This window comes from Arvicanthis niloticus, chromosome 23 (genome assembly GCF_011762505.2).
Source record: "Arvicanthis niloticus isolate mArvNil1 chromosome 23, mArvNil1.pat.X, whole genome shotgun sequence".
NCBI lineage: Eukaryota > Metazoa > Chordata > Mammalia > Rodentia > Muridae > Arvicanthis > Arvicanthis niloticus.
Genome location: NC_133430.1, coordinates 31,624,297 through 31,649,880, shown reverse-complemented (window position 1 = coordinate 31,649,880; position 25,584 = coordinate 31,624,297). Strand labels below are relative to the sequence as shown.

The 25,584-nt window shown below is 48.5% G+C and overlaps 2 protein-coding genes across 4 annotated transcripts in view; one reads left to right on the top strand and one right to left on the bottom strand.

The window, feature by feature from the left end:
• Positions 1 to 10: 10 nt before the first annotated feature.
• On the top strand, positions 11 to 1,664 carry Isca2 (iron-sulfur cluster assembly 2). Its single transcript, XM_076921664.1, has 4 exons — positions 11 to 162; positions 361 to 463; positions 579 to 694; positions 1,122 to 1,664. The coding sequence occupies exons 1-4, from the start codon at positions 92 to 94 to the stop codon at positions 1,294 to 1,296; spliced, it is 465 nt and encodes a 154-aa protein (XP_076777779.1). The 5' UTR covers positions 11 to 91; the 3' UTR covers positions 1,297 to 1,664.
• Positions 1,665 to 11,116: 9,452 nt separating this feature from the next.
• The window catches only part of Ltbp2 (latent transforming growth factor beta binding protein 2), a 94,123-nt gene continuing 79,655 nt past the window's right edge, over positions 11,117 to 25,584 (bottom strand). For 2 of the 3 annotated variants that reach the window (XM_076921661.1, XM_076921663.1), the window contains 18 exons: positions 23,670 to 23,789; positions 22,588 to 22,710; positions 22,241 to 22,366; positions 21,584 to 21,709; positions 20,385 to 20,507; positions 20,160 to 20,285; positions 19,603 to 19,725; positions 18,684 to 18,815; positions 18,121 to 18,246; positions 17,423 to 17,566; positions 16,419 to 16,610; positions 15,900 to 15,983; positions 14,345 to 14,473; positions 13,971 to 14,108; positions 13,724 to 13,891; positions 13,205 to 13,486; positions 12,713 to 12,862; positions 11,117 to 12,340 (listed from right to left, as the gene is read on the bottom strand). In XM_076921661.1, the coding sequence (XP_076777776.1) occupies positions 12,195 to 12,340; positions 12,713 to 12,862; positions 13,205 to 13,486; positions 13,724 to 13,891; positions 13,971 to 14,108; positions 14,345 to 14,473; positions 15,900 to 15,983; positions 16,419 to 16,610; positions 17,423 to 17,566; positions 18,121 to 18,246; positions 18,684 to 18,815; positions 19,603 to 19,725; positions 20,160 to 20,285; positions 20,385 to 20,507; positions 21,584 to 21,709; positions 22,241 to 22,366; positions 22,588 to 22,710; positions 23,670 to 23,789 (2,558 nt within the window). In that variant the 3' untranslated portion in view covers positions 11,117 to 12,194. The remainder of the gene's footprint in view (positions 12,341 to 12,712; positions 12,863 to 13,204; positions 13,487 to 13,723; positions 13,892 to 13,970; positions 14,109 to 14,344; positions 14,474 to 15,899; positions 15,984 to 16,418; positions 16,611 to 17,422; positions 17,567 to 18,120; positions 18,247 to 18,683; positions 18,816 to 19,602; positions 19,726 to 20,159; positions 20,286 to 20,384; positions 20,508 to 21,583; positions 21,710 to 22,240; positions 22,367 to 22,587; positions 22,711 to 23,669; positions 23,790 to 25,584) is intronic. The other variant, XM_076921662.1, reaches the window with a different exon arrangement.

The window sequence follows — 25,584 nt, the reverse complement described above, 5'->3', positions numbered from 1 at the left end:
CCAACCCCGCCCCTGTCTTCCTCCCCTCTTCCCTAAGCCCAGGCTAAGGCGGGGATTTAGACCATGCTAGGGGCGGAGCTTGCGGAGTAAGATGGCGGCCGCCAGGGCCTTGTCCCTAACTGCCGAGGCGGTCAGGGCTGCCATTCCTAGGCGCCGGGAAAGGTACCGAGGGTAGAACGTCACTTAGGAAGGGTGTTGGGTTCTGCCTCTTCAGGATAGATGGGAGACTAAAGCTCACGAGGGAGGTGAAGACTTTGCAGTTCAGATGAAGTTGTCGCCAGGTTTGGGTACGAGGTGACCATAGAGGGTCATCAGGTGCCACTTTGTTTCCCGGGCTAATCCTCCTTCTTCACATCGCAGGCTCCTCGCCGTCTTTCCCAGGCTTTTGACCCGCTGGGAAACAACGTCCTCCATTCCAGAGGCTGGCGAGGGGCAGATCCACCTCACAGACAGCTGCGTCCAGGTAGGAGGCCGGACGCGGGGCGTCGATGCCCAGGAGGGCTCTAGAAGAATTCCCATCCACCCGCCCCGTTATCTCCGCTTGCTTGGCATTCTTGATCCTCTTTCCTGAATTTCAGAGGCTTCTGGAAATCACCGAAGGGTCAGAGTTCCTCAGGCTGCAAGTAGAGGGAGGTGGATGCTCCGGATTCCAATACAAATTTTCACTGGATACAGTTATTAACCCCGACGACAGGCAAGGAGGATGGATGGGTCGCTAGAGGCTGTATCAGAGGATAAAAGTGACCCCAGTTTAAGATGCGCTTTTATTCCAAACTTCCAAGCGTCTAAGTATGCTTAACACTACCACCTTCCCCATACTATGAAGATACAGCAGAGATTTGTTCTCTTGTTTCAGAATAAGGAAGAACATTGACTTACTTAGGGTTCATTGGGTCGTCAGTTGAGAAATTCTGGACTAGTTTTAGACCAAGTCCTTAAATAGCCCTTCTGTTTTACGTTGAATCTTTTTACTTCAGGTACACTCTGCACCTGCTAGAAGTCCTAAGCGATATTCCATGTATTGGAGAACAGGATGTACACCTATGGGCTCAGGGTGTTATGTTCTTGGTGTTTGTGATATTTGTCATTAATGCTTTCCTCTTGTTTTTTTTTTTTTTCAGGGTATTTGAACAGGGTGGGGCAAGAGTAGTGGTTGACGCTGATAGCTTGGCCTTCGTTAAGGGAGCCCAGGTGGACTTCAGCCAAGAACTAATCCGAAGCTCATTCCAAGTGTTGAATAACCCTCAAGCCCAGCAAGGCTGCTCCTGTGGGTCATCCTTCTCTGTCAAAATCTGACACCATGACAGAGGACCCAGGGATTGCCACCCTGGTACCAGTGTGAACAACCTGGGAATAGTAGACTTCTAGAGGTTTCTTTCTCATCATGTCCGGCTCTCATTTTATTTAATTTAATCCAGGAGTGTCTTATTTTACCACTATTAATTATGGAATGTGAAGCTTTACCCTTGGCCGAAATACTCTCCCCTTCCCCAGTACAATCTTCAGGCCAAATCCAAAGGCTGTTACCTCAACTTTAATCACTGGTTGGAATCCAGTATAATTTGTAGCACCTCTAGGACTCCAAGATTTGGAGTTAACTTCTCTAGCCCTCAGAATTGTTTATGTGTGTGTGTAGCTATCTATAAAGCATCATTATAAACCGAGTTCTTACTGTGTTTTCAATTAGGATCCAGTTTTTGGGTAGCTTGAATACCAGAATGGAAGCCAAAATTGGTTAGAAAGGCAAACAAAATATTTGCGCTCTCTCTCTCTCTCTCTCTCTCTCTCTCTCTCTCTCTTTCTTTCCTTCTTTCTTCAACAGGACCTTATAGGTAGCCCGGGTTTTGGGCTCTCAATTTTTCTACGTCAGCCTCTTCATGCTGGAACTGGAGACATATTACTACCAGGCCTGGGTCGTTCCTTTTTCTTTCTTTTCTTTTCTTTTTCTTTCTTTTCTTTTTTTTTTTCCTTTTTTCTTTTTTTTTTTTCTGTGGTTGTATGCCCTCCCTCTAATCCCCCAGGATTGGACACCTAGGGCATTGTAACTGCTAGGTAAACACACTAGCATAGTGAGTGGCTCTCAACCTGTGGGTCACGACTCCCACAAGGGTCCCATATCAGATATTTACATTATGATTCATAACAATAGCAAAGTTAGCAACGAAAGTAATTCTATGGTAGCGGTCACCACAGCATGAGGAACTGTTTTAAAGGGCCTTGTCTTTAGGAAGGTTGAGAACCCCTGCTCCAGCACTTGCGTTACATTCCTTAACTGTTTTGCTTTCTATTTGGAGACAGGTTCTCAGAAAATTTCCCTGGCTGGCTTTGAACTTCCAATCCCCTAGTCTTGGTACCCCAATTAGTTGGGATGACAGGCCTGTGCCACCAGTCCAGTTGTATTGTACTCTTCTTGAATGTGTTAGGGATTTATCCATGTGTCCTATGAAGTCTCTTTTCACTTAACAATATTATAGGGAAATACCTGCTCATGAATCTACTAGGTTTTATAAAATCAAAAGACTTCCTCACCCTCCCAAAACCCAAAAAACAAGTTTGGCCAAACCCCTGTTGATATCTGAATTACTTGAAAAGTAGCTTTTCTATTCCAAATACTCCATACCATAAAGGTGCATCAAGATTCTATGACCATTTAGTAACTGAATTTACCTACCTTGTCTACCTTATGTACAATGTCTTAGTTTTATACATAGGGGAAGTGGCTCTTTCATTACTTGTAGATAACAAAAGGGACTTTTTTTTTTTTTTTTTTTTTTTTTAACATGAATGCCTTCAAGCCATAAGAGGGCTCCAGATCTCATGATACATGGTTTTGAACCACCATGTGGTACCTGGGAGTTGAACTCAGGACTTTTGGAAGAGCAGCCAGTTCTCTTAACCTCTGAGCCATCTCTCCAACCCCCTAGAAGGAACTTTTTAAAGAGTGAATTAGCCGGTTGTGGTGGCACACGCCGGTAGGATTGGCTGAAGGAGGCAGAGGCAGGAGGATCACGAGTTCCAGGCCAGCCTGGGCTACACATTTTGCTGGGCGGTGGCGGTGGTGGTGCACGCCTTTAATCCCAGCACTTGGGAGGCAGAGGCAGGTGGATTTCTGAGTTCAAGGCCAGCCTGGTCTACAGAGTGAGTTCCAGGACAGCCAGGGCTACACAGAGAAACCCTGTCTCAAAAAACCATAAAAAAAAAAAAAAAAAAGGACCAGTAAAATTTGTGTTTTAGGTAGACAAGTAATTTATCTGTATCTTTAAGACATATATGTATTCGCTGGTCCTTCCAGTGCAAGTAACCCAGTTCACTCCCTACATAAACAGACAAAACATATACTATAAATTGACAATAACTTGATAGCATGCAAATACTTCAGGTTGGAGAATGTTTGTTCTTGATAAGCTATATTTGCTGAGTTCTTACAGCATTTGATTCCAAAGTATGTCGATTGGCTTGACAGCATTAAAGCAAAAACTGAGGGCAGTTTAAACAATGGCACTAATTTATAGCAATTTGTTCCAGGTCAGTTTGTCTTTCTGTCTCTCTCTTTCTCTCTCTCTTTCTCTCTCTCTGTCTACACTTTTGTGTGTTCAAAGTCTTTAGGAAACAGCCTGTGTGTACATATATTTGAAGATTAAGGGGTAAAATTTTACCATGAAAAATGTCATTAAAGAGGCCGACTGAAGAGATGGCTCAGTGGTTAAGGGCACTTGCTGCTGGCCTGGCAGTGGTGGCACATGCCTTTATTCCCAGTACTTGATAGGCAGAGGCAGGTGGATTGAGTTAAAGGCCAGCCAAGGCTACACAGAGAGACCCTGTCTTGGAAAAAAAAAAAGAAAAAAGAAAAGAAATGCTTGCTGCTCTTCCAGATAACCTAGGTTGAGTTCCAGAACACACCACCATTTATAACTCCAGCCCCAGGGGATCTGACGCCCTCTTCTGGTCTCTTCTGGCACTAGGCACACACATGGTATATAGATATACATGTAGGCAAAACATCCATACACACAACACACACACACACAAATCTTTAAAACATGCCATGAGAAAAAGCATGTATAGCATTCATCACAGATCAGTCTTTTGTTTTTTTGTTTTTGTTTTGTTTTTTGTTTTTTGAGACAGAGTTTTGGGGCTGGAGAGATGGCTCAGTGGTTAAGAGCATTGACTGCTCTTCCAGAGGTCCTGAGTTCAATTCCCAGCAACCACATGGTGGCTTACAACCATCTGTAATGGGATCTGATGCCCTCTTCTGGTGTACATGAAGACAGTTACAGTGTACTCAAAAAAAAATTATATATATATATATATTTAAAAGAGACAGGGTTTTTCTATGTAGCCCTGGCTGTCCTGGAACTCACTCTGTAGACCAGGCTGGCCTCAAACTCAGAAATCCGCCTGCCTCTGCCTCCCAAGTGCTGGGATTAAAGGCGTGCGCCACCACTGCCCAGCCACAGATCCTCATGTTTCCAAAACTGCATTTTTTACAAGTCAACATTAGACTGGCAACAAGTCCAGAAACATCAACATGGTCTCCAAATTACCCTGTGCCCCAAATCACACTGTTGCTCATGGGCACCCCAGAGTTAAGTCTCTCATTTTAATCTTGGGGCTCTAAGAACATCTTTGCTTTAATTCATTTTCTATTTTCATAATTGGCACAGTCCCTCTTGGCAAACTTGGAGTTGTCCCCCAGCAAAGTCTCATAGACACATCAAGTCCCACCATGTAATCTTGGTAATCTGCCTTGTTCCTTATGCTCATCTGAAATGTTAACTTCTCAGCCTCAGGATTAAATCCCTAGTGACACTCATCCATAGGAAGGATCTTTATATAGCGAGATTTCCGCTCTACAGCGAAGTTCTCCTCAAGCCCCGGATAAACCCGAGCACCAGTGATCTTCACTAAGGATGTTTCTTGTCTCCTGGCTTCAAGCCCACCCTTTGCATGAGCTCTGTGCACTGGAGACTTTTGGATAACTTGGTTTCGCACTCAGTTGCCATGTTGGCTAAGGTGCCCGCTATGAGTCCCACTCCACATAAGAAACGCTTTGTTTAAGGTACTTAAGTGTGACACTTAAATGGGCTACAGAACTCCATACAATTATATTACAGTGCTGTGGAGCCCAGAACTGTTTAGACAGATACTAGAAAAAGAATCAACACCACAGTCACAATAGGTAACTGTTAACAGTGATGGGGAACCCACAGACAGGTGGACTCTGGAAGAGTTACTAGTTAAAGGTATCTTCTAGAAGTTCGTTGTAGCAAAGAACTAGAGAGCTGGCTCAGGGGTGAAGAGTATATACTGTTCTCAGAAGACCTAAATGCCATTCCTAGTACCAGTGTCAGGAGGCTCCGAACCTGTACCTCCACCTCCAGGGAACCAGACACCCTCTTCTGACCTCCAAGGTCACATAGCACTCAATGGGCACAACCCCGACTCACAACCACACAGAATTAAAAATCTTTAGTCCAACATGGTAGCATACATATTTAATCCCAACCCAGGAAATAGACGCAGGTGGATTTCTGTGAGTTGAAAGCCAGCCTGATCTACAGGAAAAATTCCAGGCCAGCCAGAGTTCTATAGTAAGACCCTGTCTCAAACCAAACAAAAAGCTTGTTACAGCAGAAGCTTGTATTTATGTACTAGAGAGGAGTTAGTGTCATCTAGTAAAGACAATTTGCCAAAGAAAATGGAAATAGAAATTGGAATCTGAAACTATGACAAAACCTTACATTTTCAATGTGGGGAAATCTAGGCTTCAGTAGCAAGCCTATCACATGCTTAGAGGACAGAAGAGGACAGATTCTGCCCATGGAAGGAGGCAGATGCTGCACAGAACCGTTTGTGTATGCATATTATTATTAAGACTGAAACTCCGTGACCGTAGCTGGGCCTACTAAGGTTTTCCATTCAGACTAGTAACAGCCTTTTATTATTCTTAAAAGAGGTTTTGCTACATTTTAAATGTTACAACTACTACCGTTACCGGGTGGAGGTGGCACACACTTTTAATCCCAAAACTCAGGATGCAGAGGTAATGGGATCTCTGTGAGTTCCAAGGCAGCCTGGTCTACAGAGTGAGTTCCAGAATAGCCAGGGCTACACAGAGAAACCCTGTCTCAAAAAACCACAAACAACCAAGTAAGTATTATGTGTATGGGTGTTTGATATGTCTGTGTTCTGAAAGCCAGATGCCCTGAGATTGAAGTTGACAGTTGTGAGCCATGCTGTGGGCTCTGGGAATCAAACCCCAGTCCTCTGGAAGAGCAACAATGCTCTTAACCATTGAGCCATCTCTCCAGCCCCTAGAGCCTACTCTTTCAGAATATTTTTTGTGGGTTATTGGTGTAGTGGTTTTAAAATTCCCAAGTGTGAACAGAATAGCTTTTGTTGCTACATGTATCTTTCACTAAATTGCAGTGACCAAGCAGGTACAAGAAATAAGGTCCCTTAGAATGCAGTCGCCTCCTGGAAATGGGAGAACTGGATTCTCTGTTTAGAAAGGCAGGATGGAGAAAAACAAGAACAGTGCTTCTTGTTATGTGAGGATGGTTTTTATGGAAGAATGTCTTTCAGGGAACTTAATCCTGCAGGTGGGGGACACTTCGTGAGGCAACTATAAGAAGTCTCTTGAGTGATTTGTACCTGTGACATGAAGGATGGATAGCAGCAAGGGGCCACTGAAGTTACAGTCCTTTTAGGAGTAGGTGGGATTACAGCTGTGCACCACCAGACCCAACTCACCATTACTTTTTAAAAAATTATTTAGATTTTTAATTATTATTTAATGTGTGTGTGTGTATGTGTGTCTGGGTCGATATACACTAGATGAAGGTACCCATTGAGGCCCTAAGAGGATGTTAGATCTCCTGGAGGGCTTCCCCGCATGGGTGCTTCGAACCAAACTCCAGTTCTCTGGAAGAGCTGTGAAGTTCCTTAACTACTGAACCATCACTCCTTTCCCACTCCACCCCCATTACTCTCTTTTAATCTTTTTGAGATGGGAGTTTAGTGAGTAGCCCAGGCCGATCTTGTTACACTGTGTCTGCTCACACTGGCCTCAAAGTCTCCAACCTGCTACCACAGCTTCCTGGGTGCTGAGAATTACAGGCATGTGCTTCGGAGCCAGCTCTTCCAATTGTAAAGGTTCATTAAGGCCTTAGTTGTTGCAGATTTGGCTTCATGGAAGTCTGTGCCTGAGAAGTACCCCCGCTCCCTCTCTTTGTTGGGGAGGGGTACTGAGCACAGGAACTCATGCAGGCTAGACAGTATGACTTAGGGTTTCTATTGCTACAATAAAACGCTGTGACTAAAAATCAGGTTGGGAGCAGAGGTTTGTTTGACTCACACTTCCACATCTAGCCCACCATTGAAGGAAGTCAGGACAGGAACTCAAGCAGGGCAGGAACCTGGAGGCAGGAGCTGACGCAGAAGCCATGGAGGGGTCCTGCCTACTAGCTTGCTCCTCATGGCTTACTCAGGACCACCAGCTTGGGACAGCCCCTACTGCATCAATCACCAGTTAAGAAAATGCCATTATAGGCTTGCCAATAGCTAGATCTCATGGAGGCACTTTCTTAATTGAGTCTCCCGCATCTCAGATGACATTAGCTTTATGTAAAATCATACAGGACACAGTATATTTCATCTTTAGCCAAAATCATATTAATGCAATAAACAAAGGAGACAAAAGACCCCTAAGCCCACTTTAGATAGATACTTTTTTCTTTTTTTCTTATTTATTTATTATTTATTTTTTATTGGATATTTTATTTACATTTCAGATGCCATCCCGTTTCCCCATTTCCCCTCCCTAGAAAACCCCTATCCCATACCCCCTTCTCCTTTTTGCTTTTATACAAGATTTTTAATGTTAACCAATGGCTTTATAAATTTGGTAATGCTCAATATCAATCAGAAGTGTAACCCAATACCCAACCTAGATATATCAACTATCTTTGATAGATAGATACTTCTAAGAGGGGGGGCCTAGTGATTGATCTTATTGTAGAATTATACTTTTCAGTTATGTGATCTTAGAGACAACAGTGTGTAAACTATGTATTTACTTGTATGTACGATGGGACTGTTGACTGACTTCAAGAAATTAGGAGGATATCTGTTCAGAAGTAAGAGATTAATTAGACTACTAACACCTGAGAGTTTGTTTGGGGACCGTTGCTGTGTGGTTTCATCCTCCATTTGCCTGTTAGAGCCCTTGGTACTGGAACTCATCACCTTTATATATGGCAAGAATAAAAGATGACTGCCGCTGGCGCCATAACAGCCAAACCTTGGGAATCAATGCTTTTTGAAGCGTATTTCACTAGCACCCTTGATCAGAAGGCCCCGTACAGGGATGTGACGCAGGAAAACCTTGAACATGTGGGTTTTTTCTGGGGAACATGTCAAAACTGAGAGAATATGCCCAACGAGCTGAAAGGATGGTAAATGAGGAAAGCAAATGCCCTCCAAGCCGGCTGTGCTGAGAAGAGAACACAAGGACGGGCTCTAAGGAAGGAGACGAAAGCCATGGAAGATGTCAAGCACGGTGTCAATCAAATACGCAATCAAGCGTATTTCCCTAACTGTAATGCTATGTAGTTCATTAAAGTCATTTATTTTGATGGGGGCTGGAGAGAGGGACTGTTAAAGGCGCCTGGATGATACTTGCTTTAACTCTGAGGATTGAGTTCTGTTCTTTGGGTTTCTGTTACAACATCTCAGAGCAGGACTGACACTAAGCAGTTACAACCAGATAAAAGAACTAGGATGACCTCCCCCATCTCTGAGCTGATGTTACCCTGGCCTCTGTAGGGTCTGATATTTCCTGGTGCGTCATTACAGTTGGTGTGTTTGTCCGGGAGGCAGAGATTTCTCTTGCTTTCTTTGCCATCTAGGATGGATGTCTACAGTGGCTCTCGGAGTTCTTCCCCCATAAAAGCACCACAGGACTGCTTGATGGAAATTAGCTTAAGAAATTAAGAAATGATTACATTAGGGCTGGAGAGATGGCTCAGTGGTTAAGGGCACCGACTGCTCTTCCAGAGGTCCTGGGTTCAATTCCCAGCAACCTCATGATGGCTCACAACCATCTGTAGTGGGGTCTGGTATGTCTGAAGACAGCTACAGTGTACTCATATACATAAGATAAATAAATCAATCTTAAAAAAGAAATGATTACTTTAATTATAAATAATAGATAAATGATAAATGTATAAAAGGAGAGGGCATTGAAGCAGTGGCTGGCCAGTAGTGGTATTTAAAAATATTTTATTTTTTTGAGTAGGTGATTCATCTATGAATTTAAAAAGGAAAATGCTTTGAAAAAAAAAAAAACCCTCAGTATTTTATTTGTCCACCCTGTCACTCTCCTGATAACCATATTGTTTTCAAGAGCTTAATCCAAACATGAAATAACACGTGTACAGGAGTGCTCTCTGCAGTTTTATGAGCAAAGGCGGGCAATGGAATGTCTGCTAGTGACTCACTGGCTGAGTGAGCTATGGTTTAGCCATTCCAACTACTAGTATTCAGTGTAAAATATACGAGTGTAGCTAACTATACTATATATAGTAGACAGTGTAAACTACTAGTATAAAGTAGGATGAGACATTGTTTATCTTGTTTTGAAGCAGGGTCTTGTTTTGTAGGTCAGGTTGTCCTAACTCACAATCCCCTTGTCTCCACTTTCTGAATGTTGGTTTTATAGACAGCATGAGGTAACATAATTCTTTATGAGCATGTATAGAGTGGAAAAAAATGTGGCTGGCTGTGGTGACCCACACCTGGACTTCCAGCACAGTGGAGGCAGAAGCTCACTGGTTCTAGGTCAACCTGGCCTGCTTAGTTAAGACTCTGTCTCAGAGGGGGTACACTGTGCAGAACAGTACACACAGTATATTATTTCTGTTTGTAATAAAAGGCAGTGTGTGTACGTGCACGCAGCATGTCCAAAGGCTGAACAGGCAGACAAGGGGTGGAGGACTCTGAGGGCAAGTGCACAGTGCCAGCAGGTCATGTTTGGGCAATGGTAGACGTTCTCTGAGGATGGATGTAATGTGGAGTGTGAGGACGAGATTAGCAGTGGTCCCCTCTCCTCCTCAGACACACAGCAGCGCATCTCCCATGCTGTTCTATGGCCCCTCCCCCAGTGTTCTGGGTGTTCTTGACAGGCGTTTACACTGCCGTCTTGTCTCAACATTCCTTAGCCGTTGCTTCTAATCTTCTGATTACAACTAGGTCTACAGTAAATACCCTCTCACATACGTGATTTCAAATTTAATGAAAGCACACCCGAAGGTTAAAGTCCTAGGAGTGGAATTACTGGGTCACTGGATCAGAAAGTTAGTTTTGTGCCTGTTATGACTGTGAGAGACATTGCCGTAGTGTGCTCGTCAGACACTGAACCAACATACATAACTATCAGCTGTTGGTGTCCAGTTCACCCGAGGCTAGCCACCTAGCAGACTGAGAAAACCTTGATCTTTGCCAGTCTTTTAAAAGTGTCCCCACTCTCCTTACCCCTCCCTCACTGTGTTAGGGAGGGAACCCCAGGATCTTGTGCACGCTAGGTGAGCAATCTTTCAAGTGAGCTAAATCCCCAACTTTCATGGACTCTAAGTGGCGTTTGTTTCTGCTAGGAGCAAAAGAATATTCTCATTGGTTTAGGAGACACGCATTTTTGTCTGCTGAGATATAGCAGCCTAAAGAAAACAATGTAAGCTTCCCATGGCTCAGCTTTCTTGCCTGCAAATAGGAATGAACATGAGCTTGTTGGATGATTAAGTAAATCTACGCTCAGCAATCGTTACAGTGCTCAGACATAGCAGGCATCCAGTAAGTTATTTGACGGCTGACAATCAGAGCAGCAGGCAGGGCAGATTAGATGTAAGAAGCAGCAGTCATCACCATGCCATCTGTCAGACGCGGCCAGGCAGGGAAACACAGCCAGTCTGCTCTGTCTTGGGATAGTATGGAACCTGCCACACCCGGCTGGTGAAGCTGGATGTGGGACAGGCAGGTTTATCTCTAATCTGATCTTTAGATTTAATCAGCATGATAAAGTTGGTATGACAGGAAATACAAACTAAGCACAGGAGGGTCCAGATGAACATTTTATTCCCCCATGTTCCTGAACCCCCAGCTAGCTTGTATGGAAGTGCATCTCTTAGAGGGAACAAGGGCAGGTGCTTCTGAGTGGAGGAGATTAACAACTTTGAAAATCTGGCTTCCTCTGCCAAGAACAGCTGAAAAAGAGACCTTTATACTGTTAGCCCATCCATTTGGGTTTCCCCGTAGGGAACAGATGTGCCTAATAAAGGCCTTTGGAGATGGGCACCAAGGCCAAGCTTGTGACAAGCCTCACTGCTGGCACGCAGCGGCCCTAAGGGGGCTTCGAGGACTTGTTTGCCCAAAGTAACTCAGTGTTTTTAGATTTGTCTAACTCTCGGTTCCTCCTTTCGTATCAGCTTGTCGTGTTTTCCACACCACTTTCTTGCCACACCTTCTCAGGCTCATTATTCCTCTTCCTTTGTACTTCTTACACTCAGCAAGTTAGTATTAGTCTTCATCCTCTGAGATGAGGGAAACTGGTCCCTTCTTGGGGGCCACAGAACTGTCTATGGGATGGAGATGTGGCAAAAGAAGCTCATGCCAGCTTGGCCGAGTGGTGGTGTTGGTTCTGAGAGGTGACACAGGAGCTACTTCCCAAACCCTCTCTTGCTCCACAGACTGTGAAAAGGCCATTCCCAGGTGGGGTGGATGTAGCCACTGTCCCCGTTACAGAATGATGATGTGTGGATCACAGCTGGAAAGGGGTGCCTGCAATGTTTGCACAGCCTAAGAGGAGCAGATGAGCGCTTCTTATGAGCGCTCTATAGTGTGGTCCCGAAAATAGACTGGTGGGTGGTGTCTTGTGGCCAGTGGCTGAAGCATTAAAATATTTGTGACGTCTGAGCCAAGCAATGGCATAGAGGCAGTGACAGAAGCTCACACCCAGAGTTAAGCTGGAAGAGATAAAAAGTTGGCAAGGCTGGCAGAACTAGGCTCCAGAGCCCTGGCCAGATGTCATCACGTCGTCCTCCCAGCCGCAATGTCTTCCCAGCTGGGGAAGCAATCTTAAGTCCACAGCCTGTGGCAGAAGCCATTTCCAGATAGCTGCCCACAGTGGTTCCTCACGGCTACTCCTTGGCCGCACAATGTGGGGGCCCTGGCTCTGCCACGTAACCTGGGGAACAGTGACAGCGATAGGAACCCTCTGTGTTCTCACAGTGACCGTGTGCACAGAGTGCTGCAGGTCCATTCAAGTCTTCACACTCGTTCACATCTACGGAAGCAAAAAAGAAAGCTGTCTCTGGGTCCCTCTAGCCATCAGCCCCTTCCCTGGATAGGATCCCCAAGGCCACCTCATCCGACCTCCATGCCTCATCAGACCGCCCCAAACAAGACAACCTAGGGACAAACCCAAGAAGCAGTGATCTCTTAGCATGCCCAAGACTATGCTAAGAGATCATGTCTTGGCTTCTCTTCTATGGAGGACAACCTTTAAACCTTTCTTTGGTGCTTCCACTGTCACTAGTTTGACACATGCCCACTAGGGGGCAGCAGTGTGTTTCCCAGCTGTTCACGTCCTGTGGGGGGCATGGTCGTTCTCACGACTCCAACCTTACCCACACAGGCCATGTGGGCCCAACCTTACCCACACAGGCCATGTGGGCCGCATCCAGCTGGAAGCCTTCAAAGCAGTCACATGTGTAGCCCTCCCGAACACGCACACAGCGGCCATTCTCGCAGCCATTCAGGATGCCACATTCCTCAGCCTGAAGACCTTCGAAGGAGGCCAGGGGTTCTAAGAGAGGGTCAGAAAGAAGAAGGCTGAGGCCTGCACTTAGTTAGACCCCAATCTCTCACTAGGACCTAGTACAAAGGTGGTTGCTGTTGCGTGCCGAGGGCGGGCTTGTGTCAATGGATTATAACAGTCCTACAGAAAGATACTGCAACAATAGCCACACTCTACCAAAGGTTTGGGGTGATAGCCATGTATGGTAGTGTCTGACCCACACCATTTGGAGTGACTGCTTGTCTGTCTGTGCCCAGTGTCTTTCTCCTTCCCTGTCCTCATGTGGCAGGCAGGTGGAGGGGGTGCGGGGGATGGCAGTGCCTGTCTCTTCTCCAGTTTGGCTGCACATACCTGAATGGCTGGCTATATAGTGGGGCTGAAGTTCAGAGGCCTGCAGCGGGGGCTCAAGGATGGGTGTATTGTCTCCCAGCTGACTGGCTGTGTTGGAGAAGGGAGGCTCAGGAACAGCATCCTCGGGGCCCAGGTAGTTATAGAAGGGGGCCCCATCTGGGCCGTAGAGGTTTTCAGGCAGGTCATCAGGGCCAGGGCCATACTCATAGCCTGGCCGGAAGTGGATTCCTGCTTCCCGCTCTGCCTCAATCCGAGCCACATTGCACAGCTGAGCATAGACCTCTGTTGGGGGAAGGGAACGGTCTGAGTTTAGCTCCTGCTAGTTGAAGCTCGGAGAGCTGGCTCAAGTGGCTTGTGGCCCAAGAAGAGAACACATGGGGATTCCTGACCATGCCTGAATCTTTGTCCTGAATGACCAAGATGGAGGGCAAGGCCACAGCTCCCTGATTGCTCTCCTCATTTCAAGGTGATAGTACCCTCTTCCCAGAGCTATGGCTACATCTGCAGGTGCCCTCTTACCTGAGCTCCTGGGTGGGCACAAGGCGCACTGCTGGCTCCAGGCCTCCCCGTCTTGGCAGCAGCACTCAGTATAGGTAGTATGGTGCCCACGCAAGGGCTGGCTGCACACGTCATTGGTGACTTTTTTCCAGCAGATGTCCATGTGGATGTCATGGTCAGGGAAGTCCTCTGGTGGCACAGACCCCAGGAGAATGTGAGTCCCAGGCCAGGTCTGTGCCCCCTGATGCCCGCATCCCCATCTATTCACCTGTGCTGCTGGTACTGTTCACACAGCGCTGCCCGCTGAGGTCTAGGGTGAGGGGGGCACTGCAGAAGCAATGGAAGGAGCCTTCTGTGTTCACACACTCACCGTTCTCACAGGCCAAGTCCTGGCATTCGTTGTGATCTGTGGTGTGAGGAAAAGGTGGAGCAGGGCCAGAGTGGCCTTTTGACAATGCTCACAGAAGGGTTTGCCTAAGAAGGCCAAAGAAGATGCCCATCCTGGAAGGGGTCTCTCTAGGGACCATCTCTGACAGACTAGAACTCTCCTTGCCTCAGACCCGCCTGCTGCATCTTTTCCAGGAAGGGGGACTCTTAGCAAGAGTGGGACTAGGGATTAGCAGGGCCCATGTGAGTCCTCACCCTGGCACTTCCTACTGGAGGCATCATAGTGGTAGCCAGGGTTGCACAGGCAAAGGTAGCCAGGCACAGTGTTGAGGCATCGGCCATTCTGGCAGAGAGCAGGCCCGAACAGTACACACTCATCGGCATCTGCGGGCGGGCAGAGTGAGGGCAGAGATGGGAAGAGACGGCAGGAAGGAGTACTTAGTCAGAGGCTCTACATCCACCCGTCTGAGTGAGTTGGGCAAGTTGCTTAGGTTCTTCTTGCCTCAGTTTCTCCTCTAAAATACTGCTTAGTCTCTTGCAATTGTAATGATTAAGAAATGCTAATACCCATAAAGCACTTTAAATAGTGCTTGACACAAAGCAAGCACTCGGGACAAGCCGCCTGGTGTCCAGTGGGAGAGTGTCTGCCATTGGCTTCATTTCCAGCAACACACACACAAACTCACTCACACATACCACAGCCATGCACACACACACACACACACACACACGCACTAACACACATACCACAGACATGCACTCACTCACACACACACATACACACACACATGCACTAACACACATACCACAGACATGCACTCACTCACACACACACATGCGCATGTGTGGGGGCACACTCACGCACATACCAGACATGCACTCACTCACACATACACACATGCACTCACACACATACCACAGATATGCACTCACACACACACATACACACTCACACACATACCACAGACATGCACTCACACTCACACACACACACACACACACACCACAGACATGCACTCACTCACACACACACATGCACACACACATACACCACAGACATGTACACACACACGCACTCACACACCACAGACATGCATACCGCACATGCACAAGTGTGTACACACACATACCACACATGCACACATAAGCACACTCACATGCACACACACTACACATGGACACGTGTGCACACTCTCATGCATACACACTCAAGAACACACATGCACTCACACACATGAACACATCCACACATCCACACAAGCACACACAGTACACATAGACTCATGCGTACACATCACAGATGCACATGTGTGTGCACACACACTCATGCTCACACATGCACTCATGCACACACTCTTTGTTTCCATTCTTTCCTTCTCAGGACTAGTTTTGTGAATAAGGCACCAAGGGATCCAGTACCTGAAACTCTCCAATAAGAGTACGAGCTCCCCAAGGTTTCTGTTTTGAAGGGTGGAGCCAGGGAGACCGATACTGTCCTGACCTGGGTGTGTCAGTGCAGTACTTACCCACCCCTGTCTGTCCTTGTGTCCAGGTGTGGTGGTGGTGAGGTTAAACACCACAGTGCACCCTCTAGACTTAAAGGCACAGGGGAACTGAGCTCAGGGGCATGCAAACATTCCAGGAGGATCTTGGTTAAAACTTTCCAGCTAAAAATATCAGAGATGGAAAAGCCCCAGAAACTACCTAGAAGCCGGAGCCAGGTGTAGGACTTCCTAGGGCCTCGTGGAGGACTAGCCAGGGTTCACTCTGGCAAGTGAAGTCTGAGGAGGAGAGTGTTGAGGATGGTTACCTGCGTACATGGGTTGTCCAAATGTCCAGGCTCCTTCCACTGGGACGTAACCTTGACCACTGGGGCAGAGCTCACTGAATTCAACTGTGTAGGAAAGCATTCAAGCTCAGAGAGGAAATGGTATGTCTCCCCACCCCAAACTTTTGGTTTGGTTTGGTTTTTGTCTTTTTTTATTTGATTTTTTTGAGACAGGGTTTCTATGTAGCTCTGACTATGATGGGACTTACTCTGTAGACCAGGTTGGCCTTGAATTCACAAGAGATCCACCTGCCTCTGCCTTCCAAGTGCTGGGATTAAAGGCACGTGCCACCACTGCCTGGCCCCACCCCCATTTTTAAGGGTCTAATTGTATAATGGAGGCTGGCCTGGGTCTGTGCTGTGTAGCTCAGACTTGCCTCAAACTCATGATCTTTCTGCTCCAGCCTCCCGAGGGCTGGAAGCTGGAATCACAGGCATGTGCCATCACCCCTGTCTCCTTCCCCTGAGTATCATACCGCAAACTAGCCCTTGAGGCCTTACCTGAGTCCTCAGATGGGCAGGGGTCACAGGCTTTCCCCCACCTGGCGCCCTGAGTGCAGCAGCACTCAGCCTGTGTGGAGTTCTGGCCCAGGATCTGAGAGCAGGGAGGACCTCCACTGTGTTCAGAGTAACATTCCATTCGGAGGAGGCCTGGAGCCTGCTCCCCTGCAGGGACCCCTGGGATTCTCTGAGCTGTGTGTGACAGAAGCCCCCTATGACAGTCTGTTCATGACCCTTTGAGGCATCCCTGCCCTCAAGTTGATCTTTTAAGCTGGTGTCTATAGAGAAGCTTATGGTGTTCAGTACCTCACGTGGTACCCTGAGCAGCCCAAGGACTGGCTACTGTTGTCATTCCCCTACCACAAAGACACTGCATCTCAGAAGTTACATTTAAGGACTTATTAAGGGGTGAAGTGGGACTCTGTCCCCAGTGCCTCTGATGCCCAAGCCCCTGATGTTTCTAATGTACTACTTGCCAACACCCCTCATGGGCAAGCTCTGGCATACCATATAAACACCCTTCTGGTCCCTTCTGTCTCTCAGGGACCACCAAACTCTTCTCCCCTCCATTTTTTCCTTCCAAAGTTCCCCTTGCTTTTTTCCAGGTCACAGAAGCCAGCTGGGTTCTGGTCTAGCCTGGGGTAGAGTGGCAGCAAGAAGGGTAGGGCCCAGATTAGTTCAACTTCAAGGCCTCCTTAATCCAAAGACCCATTCAAAGATTGGACTCAGGGTCTCTACCAAAGTCAAGCTGAGGTCCCCCAGGGGGCTATTCTAGGTGCCAGAACACCCTGAATTTCTCTAGGGCAGTGGGAATGCTGTCTGGCGCACGCTGGCAAGTGTGGCCCTTAGACTTCTGTCCCCTCTATCATCCAACCCCAACCTACATCCCCGACACTGGCCCAGTGAACTCTCCTCAGTAGCAGGAGCTGGATGAATAGATGGCTTTTATAAGCCGGAGTCCTTGTGTAAAGTGTCAGGAAGGGAAGGGGCCTCCCAGGTCTCACCTCCAGCCACCCGAGGGCGGCAGTGTCCTTCTTCTGTGTCATACTCCTCAAGGTCACTGGCGCAAAGGCACAGGAAGGAGCCTTCCACGTTCTCACAGAGTGCATCCCCACACACTGCCAGCATGAGCTCACACTCGTTCACATCTGCCAGGCACGAGGACAGTCGTGTACAGAGAAGAGGAAGCTAGTGCACCCTGCCCCTGGCTCCAGGCCACGTAGGCAGGGTCCCGTCCCCTAAGAGAACCACACTCGGAGGAAGCAAAAGCAGATTCCGGATTAGTGGGAAGGGGGCCTGGTGCGTAGAGGGCGGGGCATGGAATAGAGAAGAGGGGTTGCTGAAAGTGGTTATGAAAGCGAACAAAGAGGAGAGTCCCCTCCTCTGGGTGTCTCTTGTGTCCCCGAGCTCTCTAGGGAATTGAGTGGGACAGGAGGTCTCTTCCTTCTTTGCTTGTTCCTTCTGCAGCAGGATTGGCCTTCCAGCCTACCTGGCCAGCAGCAATGCTAGCTGGAGGGGAAATCTCCCTCCCTTGTGATTTCCACGACCACGTTTTTGGGGTTCTATCATGAAGCCATGGAGACATGACTGTGTCTGAAGAGAGCCCTAGTACTTCCTTTCAAGAAAGACAAAGCTTGGTGGGAATGAATAGGTTCCAGTGTCTTTCCTAGCCCAGACCTTGGGTAGCCCGCAGGCTACTCACCAACACACTCCCAGCCTGAGGGTGAGGTCTCAAAGCCCTGGTCACACAGGCAGCGGAAGGAGCCGTCTGTATTGTCACAGAAGCCATGGCTCCCACACACAGTGTCGTTGGCACATTCATCGATGTCTGAGGGATGACGGGGACAGGGTGGAGGGGGTGTGTGCATGCTTCCTATGTTTGCTACGAGTACTTACTTATCTGGTCTATTAACACCAAGATTTGAAAACAAACAAACAAACAAACAATAATAACAACAAAAACAAACCCTGGACACAGCACATGAAACCCTTAACTCTAACATCCCTCTTTAATTTTTATGTAAGCTTCACTGAATGGAAAATACACAAATTTCAAAGTGACTCAACAGTATCCTCGGGAGAAATTGTTTCTAGTTCAATAAAGGAAAACCCAGCTGTCCTCGGCCCTCCCTGCCCCTCCCTGTCCCCCCCCCATTCCCCCTGTCCCTCCCTGACCCTTCCTGGCCCCCCCGACCCTCCCTGGCCCCCCTGTCCCTCCCTGCCCCTCCTCAGCCCTCTAGCCTCCACCTCCATCTCCCCACTCACCAATGCAGTCTCCATTTGGTGCCACGTAGAAGCCAGGCTGGCAGCCCAGGATGCAGCGGTAGGAACCAGGGCTATTCTCACACCTCCAGGCTCCGCACACTGGGTCTTCGTGGTCCTCACACTCATCAATATCTGTCTCCAGAGCCATGAGAGGGGGCAGATGTGTGGCTAAGGTCACTGCTCCAACCCCACCTTGCTGACATTACAAGGTCATATCCCTCGGCTTCCCAGGTCCGAGGTCCATTTCAAATCACTGTACCCATCTCACCCCAAGCAGATGAATTCAGGATAGTTTCCCCTGAGCCTGCAGGCTGAGCTTTTGGGAAGCTCTGAGAGTGTGCTCAGCCTCCTCTGGGCCATTTTCACCCCAGCAGGGTTCAGGCAGCTTTCTTCAATAGCTATCTCCCTTACCTATTTTATTTTATTTTATTTTATTTTATTTTTTTTGGTTTTTTTGAGACAGAGTTTCTCTCTGTGTAGCCCTGGCTGTCCTGGAACTCACTCTGTAGACCAGGCTGGCCTTGAACTCAGAAATCTGCCTGCTTCTGCCTCCCAAGTGCTGGGATTAAAGGTGTGTGCCACCACCGCCCAGCTCCCTTACCAAGGTTAAGATTGTCTGTAACCATCTGTCTTATCAAAAGACATTGAACATAGCAGGTGTTTCAAGTCCGCTGAACACATTCGGCCTTTAAAACTAGATGGTGGGCTCTGCTGGTATAAAGATTATTGTCTTTATCATGCCAGCCTCAGGCAAGTCCCGGTCATCAGAATCTCAATAAATACATTATACTTTGATCCTTTACTTCTTTATGTAAGAAAATGCTTTACTTCCTGAGAAGCCGTGTTCATTGTTCCAGGGAGCTAAGGAGAAGGATAGAGGGGGCAGAAGTAAAGCCCCACCCATCCCTAGAGTTCTTACCCACACACTCTCCGCTATCTGGGGAGTGCTGGAAGCCAGTCTCACACAGACAGCTGAAGGAGCCCTCTGTGTTGACACAGTGTCCTCCCAGACATGGCTCTGCGGCTGCACATTCATCAACATCTAGGACAGAGATACCAGTGAGCAGATGCAGTTGTGGGTCTCTTTCGAGCTTGCTAGAGCCCCAAGCAGCTTCCTTTGGACCTCAAGAAACCCAAGGAGAGTGAAGGGGAAGCTCGGAGTAGGAAGATCAAGGGGACAGTCCAGCGCCAGGAACCTGAGGCCAGGCATGGGGAGGGCTCTAGTGTGCAGGTGGGGGGGGTATATCTGTCAGCAGAAGAAAGGTAACACCAAGACCCTGGAGAGCATGCACATCTGCCACAGGCATCACAGAGGGGTCCTCTGACAGCCTCTAAGTACTTCCTTGCAGGCCCTTCCTATCCCTGGGTAGGCCGTGGGCATGCTATTCACTTCAGCAAGGGTATCCAGATGAGACTCTGATCTAGACGCCAGCCCTTAGACCTTAGACCTTAGACATGACCATGCTGGCTTCTTACCCTGGCATCTGGTGCCCCCCTCAGCACTAGCAAAGCCGGGTGCACAGAGACAGAAGAAGGACCCCAGGCTGTTGAGGCACTCGCCATGAGGAGCACAGTGTTCCTCTCCTACACACTCGTCCACATCTACAGGGGAAAGATGGGAAGGGAGTGTCTCCAGCGATGCCCTCACCTCTGCAAGACACTCACTGTCCCCAACTCCTGACGGGAGACTTGGGTACTCACCCTCACACACGGTGCCATTGGACAGCTGGAAGCCCTGGGGACAGAGGCACTGGTAGGAGCCTTCTGTGTTCGTGCACTGGCCTCCCAGGCAGCTGTTCTGGGGATCTTCACACTCATCCACGTCTATAGGGCCACACAGGGAGGGACCTATCACCTGCCTGAGGGGACTGGACCTGTGATGTTTACCTTCCTTCCCAGAGCAGCACGGCTGGGAGAAGCTTAGGAGAGGGCCACAGGGAGAAGGATGGCAAGAGATCTTTCCATTGGTCTAGCCCTGTCTGGGTTCCTTCATGCCCAATAGTCCTGGCCTAGGGAAACCGAAGCCTCCTTCCCCTGTCTTGAGCTGAGAAGCAATGGGAAGTGAATCAAGGAAACAGACATTTGGAGCCTGAGACAATAACAGAAACTTTTTTTGCCTGTTTGTTAAGTTTGTTTTGAGATAGGATCTCATGTAGTTAGATGGCCTAGGATGACCTTGAACTCCTAGTCCTCTTGTTTCTACCTCCTAAATGCTAGGATTACAATTGTAGATCATCACAGCTGCCCTGCCCCAACCCCTACATCCCTTCTCTCCCTAAGTAGCTCAGGTTGGCCTTGGACTCTCCATCATTCTGACCAGGCCTCTCGATTGTTGGGATTGCAGGTATTGTTAACACTATGGAGAAGCACAACGGACACTCTAGAATTGTGGTTCTCAACCTTCCTAACGCTGCAGTCCCTTTAACACGGTTCCTCATGCTGTGGTGACCCCCAACCATAAAATTATTTTCATTGCTACTTCATAACTGCAATTTTGCTACTGTTATGAATCATAATTCAAATATCTGATAGGTAGGATATCTGACATGCCTCCCCTGTGAAAGGGTCATTTGACCCCCAAGAGGTTGAGACCCACAGGTTGAGAACCACTGCTGTAGAAGCTTGTCATAACAGGGAGTCACTCAGTCTAGGCCAAGACCCAAGGAACCACATGTGTCTCTTGTTATCCCTGCTGAAACACTGCAGCCCGCACACCAGTGCCTTCATGATGGTGGGACCTGGGTATCTAGCCACTTTCCTGACTTCTGGGGGTTACTTATAGGGGTCCCCAGCCCACTATCCTAGGGTTATTTTTTGAGGGGGGGTTCTTATTCTTGAACATGCTTGGTTAGTCTACTGTATCCCATCTGCACTCTCCCCACAGGGGAGGGGTCTCTTACCTTCACAGCTGTTGCCCAGGGGGCTGGGCCGGTAGCCCCTGTCACAATCCTTGCAGGAGAAGGAGCCCACCGTGTTGGTGCAGACGCCTGTGGGGCAGACTCCAGGGAAGGCACATTCATCCAGGTCTAGGCAGATAGACAACTGTGGCCATGGAGCCAGGAGGGCAGTCCCGGCAATGAAGCCTTCCCTCACTACACCTCTCGCCCATTTGGATCTCTAGAGAAGGGCAAGCCTGGCCGTACTCTATAAGGCAACCTCATACTTCCCTCCTACAGAGCTCCTTGGGTAGCCGAACCTCCAGCTTACCTGTTTTGGGACAGTGTCATGTAGCTCAGCAGGCCTCAAACTCATTCTGTAGCTAAGGCTGGCCTTGAACTCCCAATCCTTCTGCTCCCACCCCCAGGTCCTGGGAGCGTAGCCATGCACTACCGTAGGTGACTTTAGCTTCCCCCTTGTCTCTGTGATCATTTGTCTCATCTCTGAACTTGGAAGTTATGTCAAGTTCAGAAGCTCTCTAGGGCCAAGTCTCCCAAAGTTCCCTCTAACCTAACCCAGAGACTACCAGGATCAGTCCAAGGCTGGAGGACAAACAGATGCTAGTTAAGAGGGAGGGCAGCCTATATTATGTCCCTCTGTCACCATCTCTCCCGTGTTACCTTCACAGGCAGTGCCATCTTCGTTCACCCAATACCCACTCTGACAGGCTGAGCAGGTGAAGGAGCCCTCCGTGTTGAGGCAGAGGCCGGTGGGGCATGAGGCTCGGCTGGCACACTCGTCTACATCTGAAACAGGCCATTGAGTTCTGTATAGGATTCTGCAGGGCAGATACGCCAGAGACTCATAGGTGGGCAGGGAGTGTGGAAAGGACAGGTTTTGACAAAGGGTAGGATAGGCCTTAGGCCTGATAGGATAATTCAGGGTTGGCTACAGGGGTTGGCATGCAGCGGAAAAGATGCTGGAGACTCAAGCTGCCTGCACCAAGAAGGACGCTATATCTTAGTACCTCGGCAGCCCTTCTTGTCTGGGGTGAGCTCATAGCCCGGCTCACAAGAGCATCTAAAGGAACCTTCCGTGTTGATGCACCTTCCATGGGCACATGTCCCAGGGGTCAGACACTCATTGACATCTGTGGATGAAGTCCAAGAGGTCACACTGGTCTCCCTTCCTCCCCACTGCAGCAAGCCTAGATCATGTCTTTCATGAGCCCACAGAACTGGCCATCAGAGGGAATGGAGAACAGCCACCCTTGAAGAGCTGTGAAGCCACCCTCCTTTGTTTCGTTTAGGCATAGCAGGGTCAGAGCCGTACCCTCCCGAGTGTTCCTTATCCACCCTACCCAGTCCTGGAAAATGAACCCACCTAGAATACTAGAAATAAGGTGTCCAAGACCCCTGACTCATTCCATCGTGAGTCTCATCCTCTCTAGTCTCTTACCTGCCACCAAAAAACCCATGTCCCGTACCCAATGAGCAGTTCCAGTACGTGGGTGGGCAGTGTGGAGAGGGGCCAGGCTATGCCTGGGTGGTTGTGGCTGTCTGGAGGGCCTGGGAACCATCTGCCCTCCCCAGAGCCTCAAAGCATCTATTCAAAACATGGCTCCTCCTGGAATCAGAACCTTTTCCCTGCGGGGGCTGAGGGGAAAGAACACTCCTTCCCACTAGCACGGAATTGTTTTGGGAACAAGAAGTGCCATGGCTACACAGTGGGAGGCGCTCCTTATACAGTGCCCTAGTGTAGCAGAGGGCCGGGTGGCTGGCTCTCTTCAGTCTAAGACCCCAAGGCTTCTCATCCCAGTCAACAGAAGCCAACCGCAGGAGCTTCTGGGACTTTGGGTTAGAGCTTCGGAACGGATGTGGCTAGGCGGCAGGGGAGGGCCCCACCCTAGCTGATTCAGAGGGCAGAGTCCCATAGCTAAAGCACACCCACATCATGCTCAGCATCGTCTAAGAATCCAACCAGATGAAAGAGGACAATACCCTCTAAGCCACTTCTGTCTGCCTACCTCTTCCCCTCCCTGTGTGTGGGGTCAACCAGCCATCCTAAGGCCAAATGACCCCCCTCAGTGCCTTGGCCATCAGCCCTTACCTACACAGCTCCCACTCTGGCCTATGTAGCCCTCCTCACAGGCCAGACAAGTGTAAGAGCCAGGGGAGTTGATGCATCTCCCATCAGGGCAGGTACCAGGGTGACGGCATTCGTTGATATCTATAAAACAACAACCCCTCCCTTGGTCATTTGTGAGAGCCACAGCCCATGGGTACTTTGTGTCTGCAAATCTTTGACCCTGCCCTGTATGGGGAAATGGATGTCCATTTCGGTATAGATGAACACTAGGAAAAAATGACTCCCCCACTGTGTTCCCAACGCTCCCGCCTTCCCTCACTGTTCTAGAGCAAAGATTAATGAAGGATTCATGCTTAATTCTTTACAATGGGTGGCCACCTGGGGGACAGCAGTTAGTTGGGCTGTTACCACACACCAGCAAATCACCAAAGGGCAGTGAAAGCTTCCCTGGCCCAGGAAATGAAGGCTGGACTTCACAGACCTGCCTTGAGGCTAAGTGCAGACTAAAGGGTCAAGGATGACAAAGCTCTGCTTTTCTTCTAGCTGAGAGGCACAGGCTCTCAGGACTCACTCCTCCAAGATCCAGAGACCCCCAGCAGCAAGGCTGAGTCTGGGTACTAACAGGCAGGCAGCGGGAAGGGGCTGAGGACAGCAGGAGAAGCTTTGCCCAAGGAGCCAAGTGTAGGGTTCTTCACTATTGACTTGTCTGTCAGAGGTTCCAGCATATAGGGGAAGAACCGAGGGAGAGAGAGAGCGGGCAAACCACAGGGACCAAACTCTGGGTCACAACCGCATGAGAACAATGTGCTCTTCTGGCATAAATATCAAAATGTCTGGCCATCAGGTTGGCCAAGCTAAAGGAAACAGGAGGATTTATTCCCTTAAATTGACAATTATTCTCTGGGAGAAAGTCAAGCAGCTTGCTTAAGCAAGCCAAAAGGGCCCACTGTACCGAAGGAAGACCTATGGGGGCAACACAAGAGGCAGGCCAAGGGAGAGAAACAAGCTTGCTGCAAAAGAACTAAAGCCAGCAGGGGACAGTGCAGAGCCGAGAGGACAAGGGGTCTGAGCCCCTAACTGGGTTGTCACGATGCTAAGCTGAACTAAAGGACTCAGAACCTCCAATTTTGGCCACCCAGGAGGCAGAGTCAGCACCAGGCCTGCTGCTTCTGGCTGAGGTATCTGAAGGAAGATGGATAAAGATGGAAGGGAGAGGTGGTCCTTCTTCCAGGGATATGAGACTTTGAAGATGGACAAGGGGGAATTGAAGCTAGAATCCTTCTAATGCCACACTGATTTTAAAAATAATAGTTTTCGGACCATCTTCCAGATATTGGGCGAGGTAGGACCACACTGCGTTTGCCAAGAGAAAGGGACCCTGGGTCTGCCCTATCTACAATGTGTCGGGTACAATTGCAGAAGGTGCATGCAGCACTGCATGCTAGGCATTTAGATGTGGGACTCACATGTAATGTTGAGTATAGCCTACCTCTTCGTTTTTGGGTATGTTTTTACTTTTTTGTGTGTTTGAGTGACACCTTGGTGACAGACAACAAGGTATGAAGGATATGGTGTGCATTCATAAGTTATGAGCCAAAGTGTTAAGTTGTATGCAACCCTCACGTATCTTCTTTCTTTCTTTCATGGGGACTAGGCACATCCCAGACATCGGTTAGGAACGGTTTGGTCTAATGCTGCAAAAAAGCATGGGTTAGAGTTCTCCACTGATTCTTGATGGACGCCTGACACTGATGATTGTGTTCTCTATAACTAATTTTGGGGTTGTTTATTGGTGAAGCACAACCTAGTGCAAGTAGCTATGCTACTTCCAGCTTTCTTCTTAGATGAGAGCCCCAGGGAACGACAACAGTAATGTTAACATGCGAGATGTCTGTCAGTGAAGAAAAGAGAGAGGTCAGAAGACCAGGCTAGCCTC

Bases quoted from the DNA above. Each gene is read 5' to 3' on its own strand.
- Isca2 (XM_076921664.1), top strand. From the start codon at position 92: ATGGCGGCCGCCAGGGCCTTGTCCCTAACTGCCGAGGCGGTCAGGGCT. The intron at 163-360 runs GTACCGAGGGTA...TTCACATCGCAG, and splicing joins ATTCCTAGGCGCCGGGAAAG to GCTCCTCGCCGTCTTTCCCA. The intron at 695-1,121 runs GCAAGGAGGATG...TTTTTTTTTCAG, and splicing joins GTTATTAACCCCGACGACAG to GGTATTTGAACAGGGTGGGG.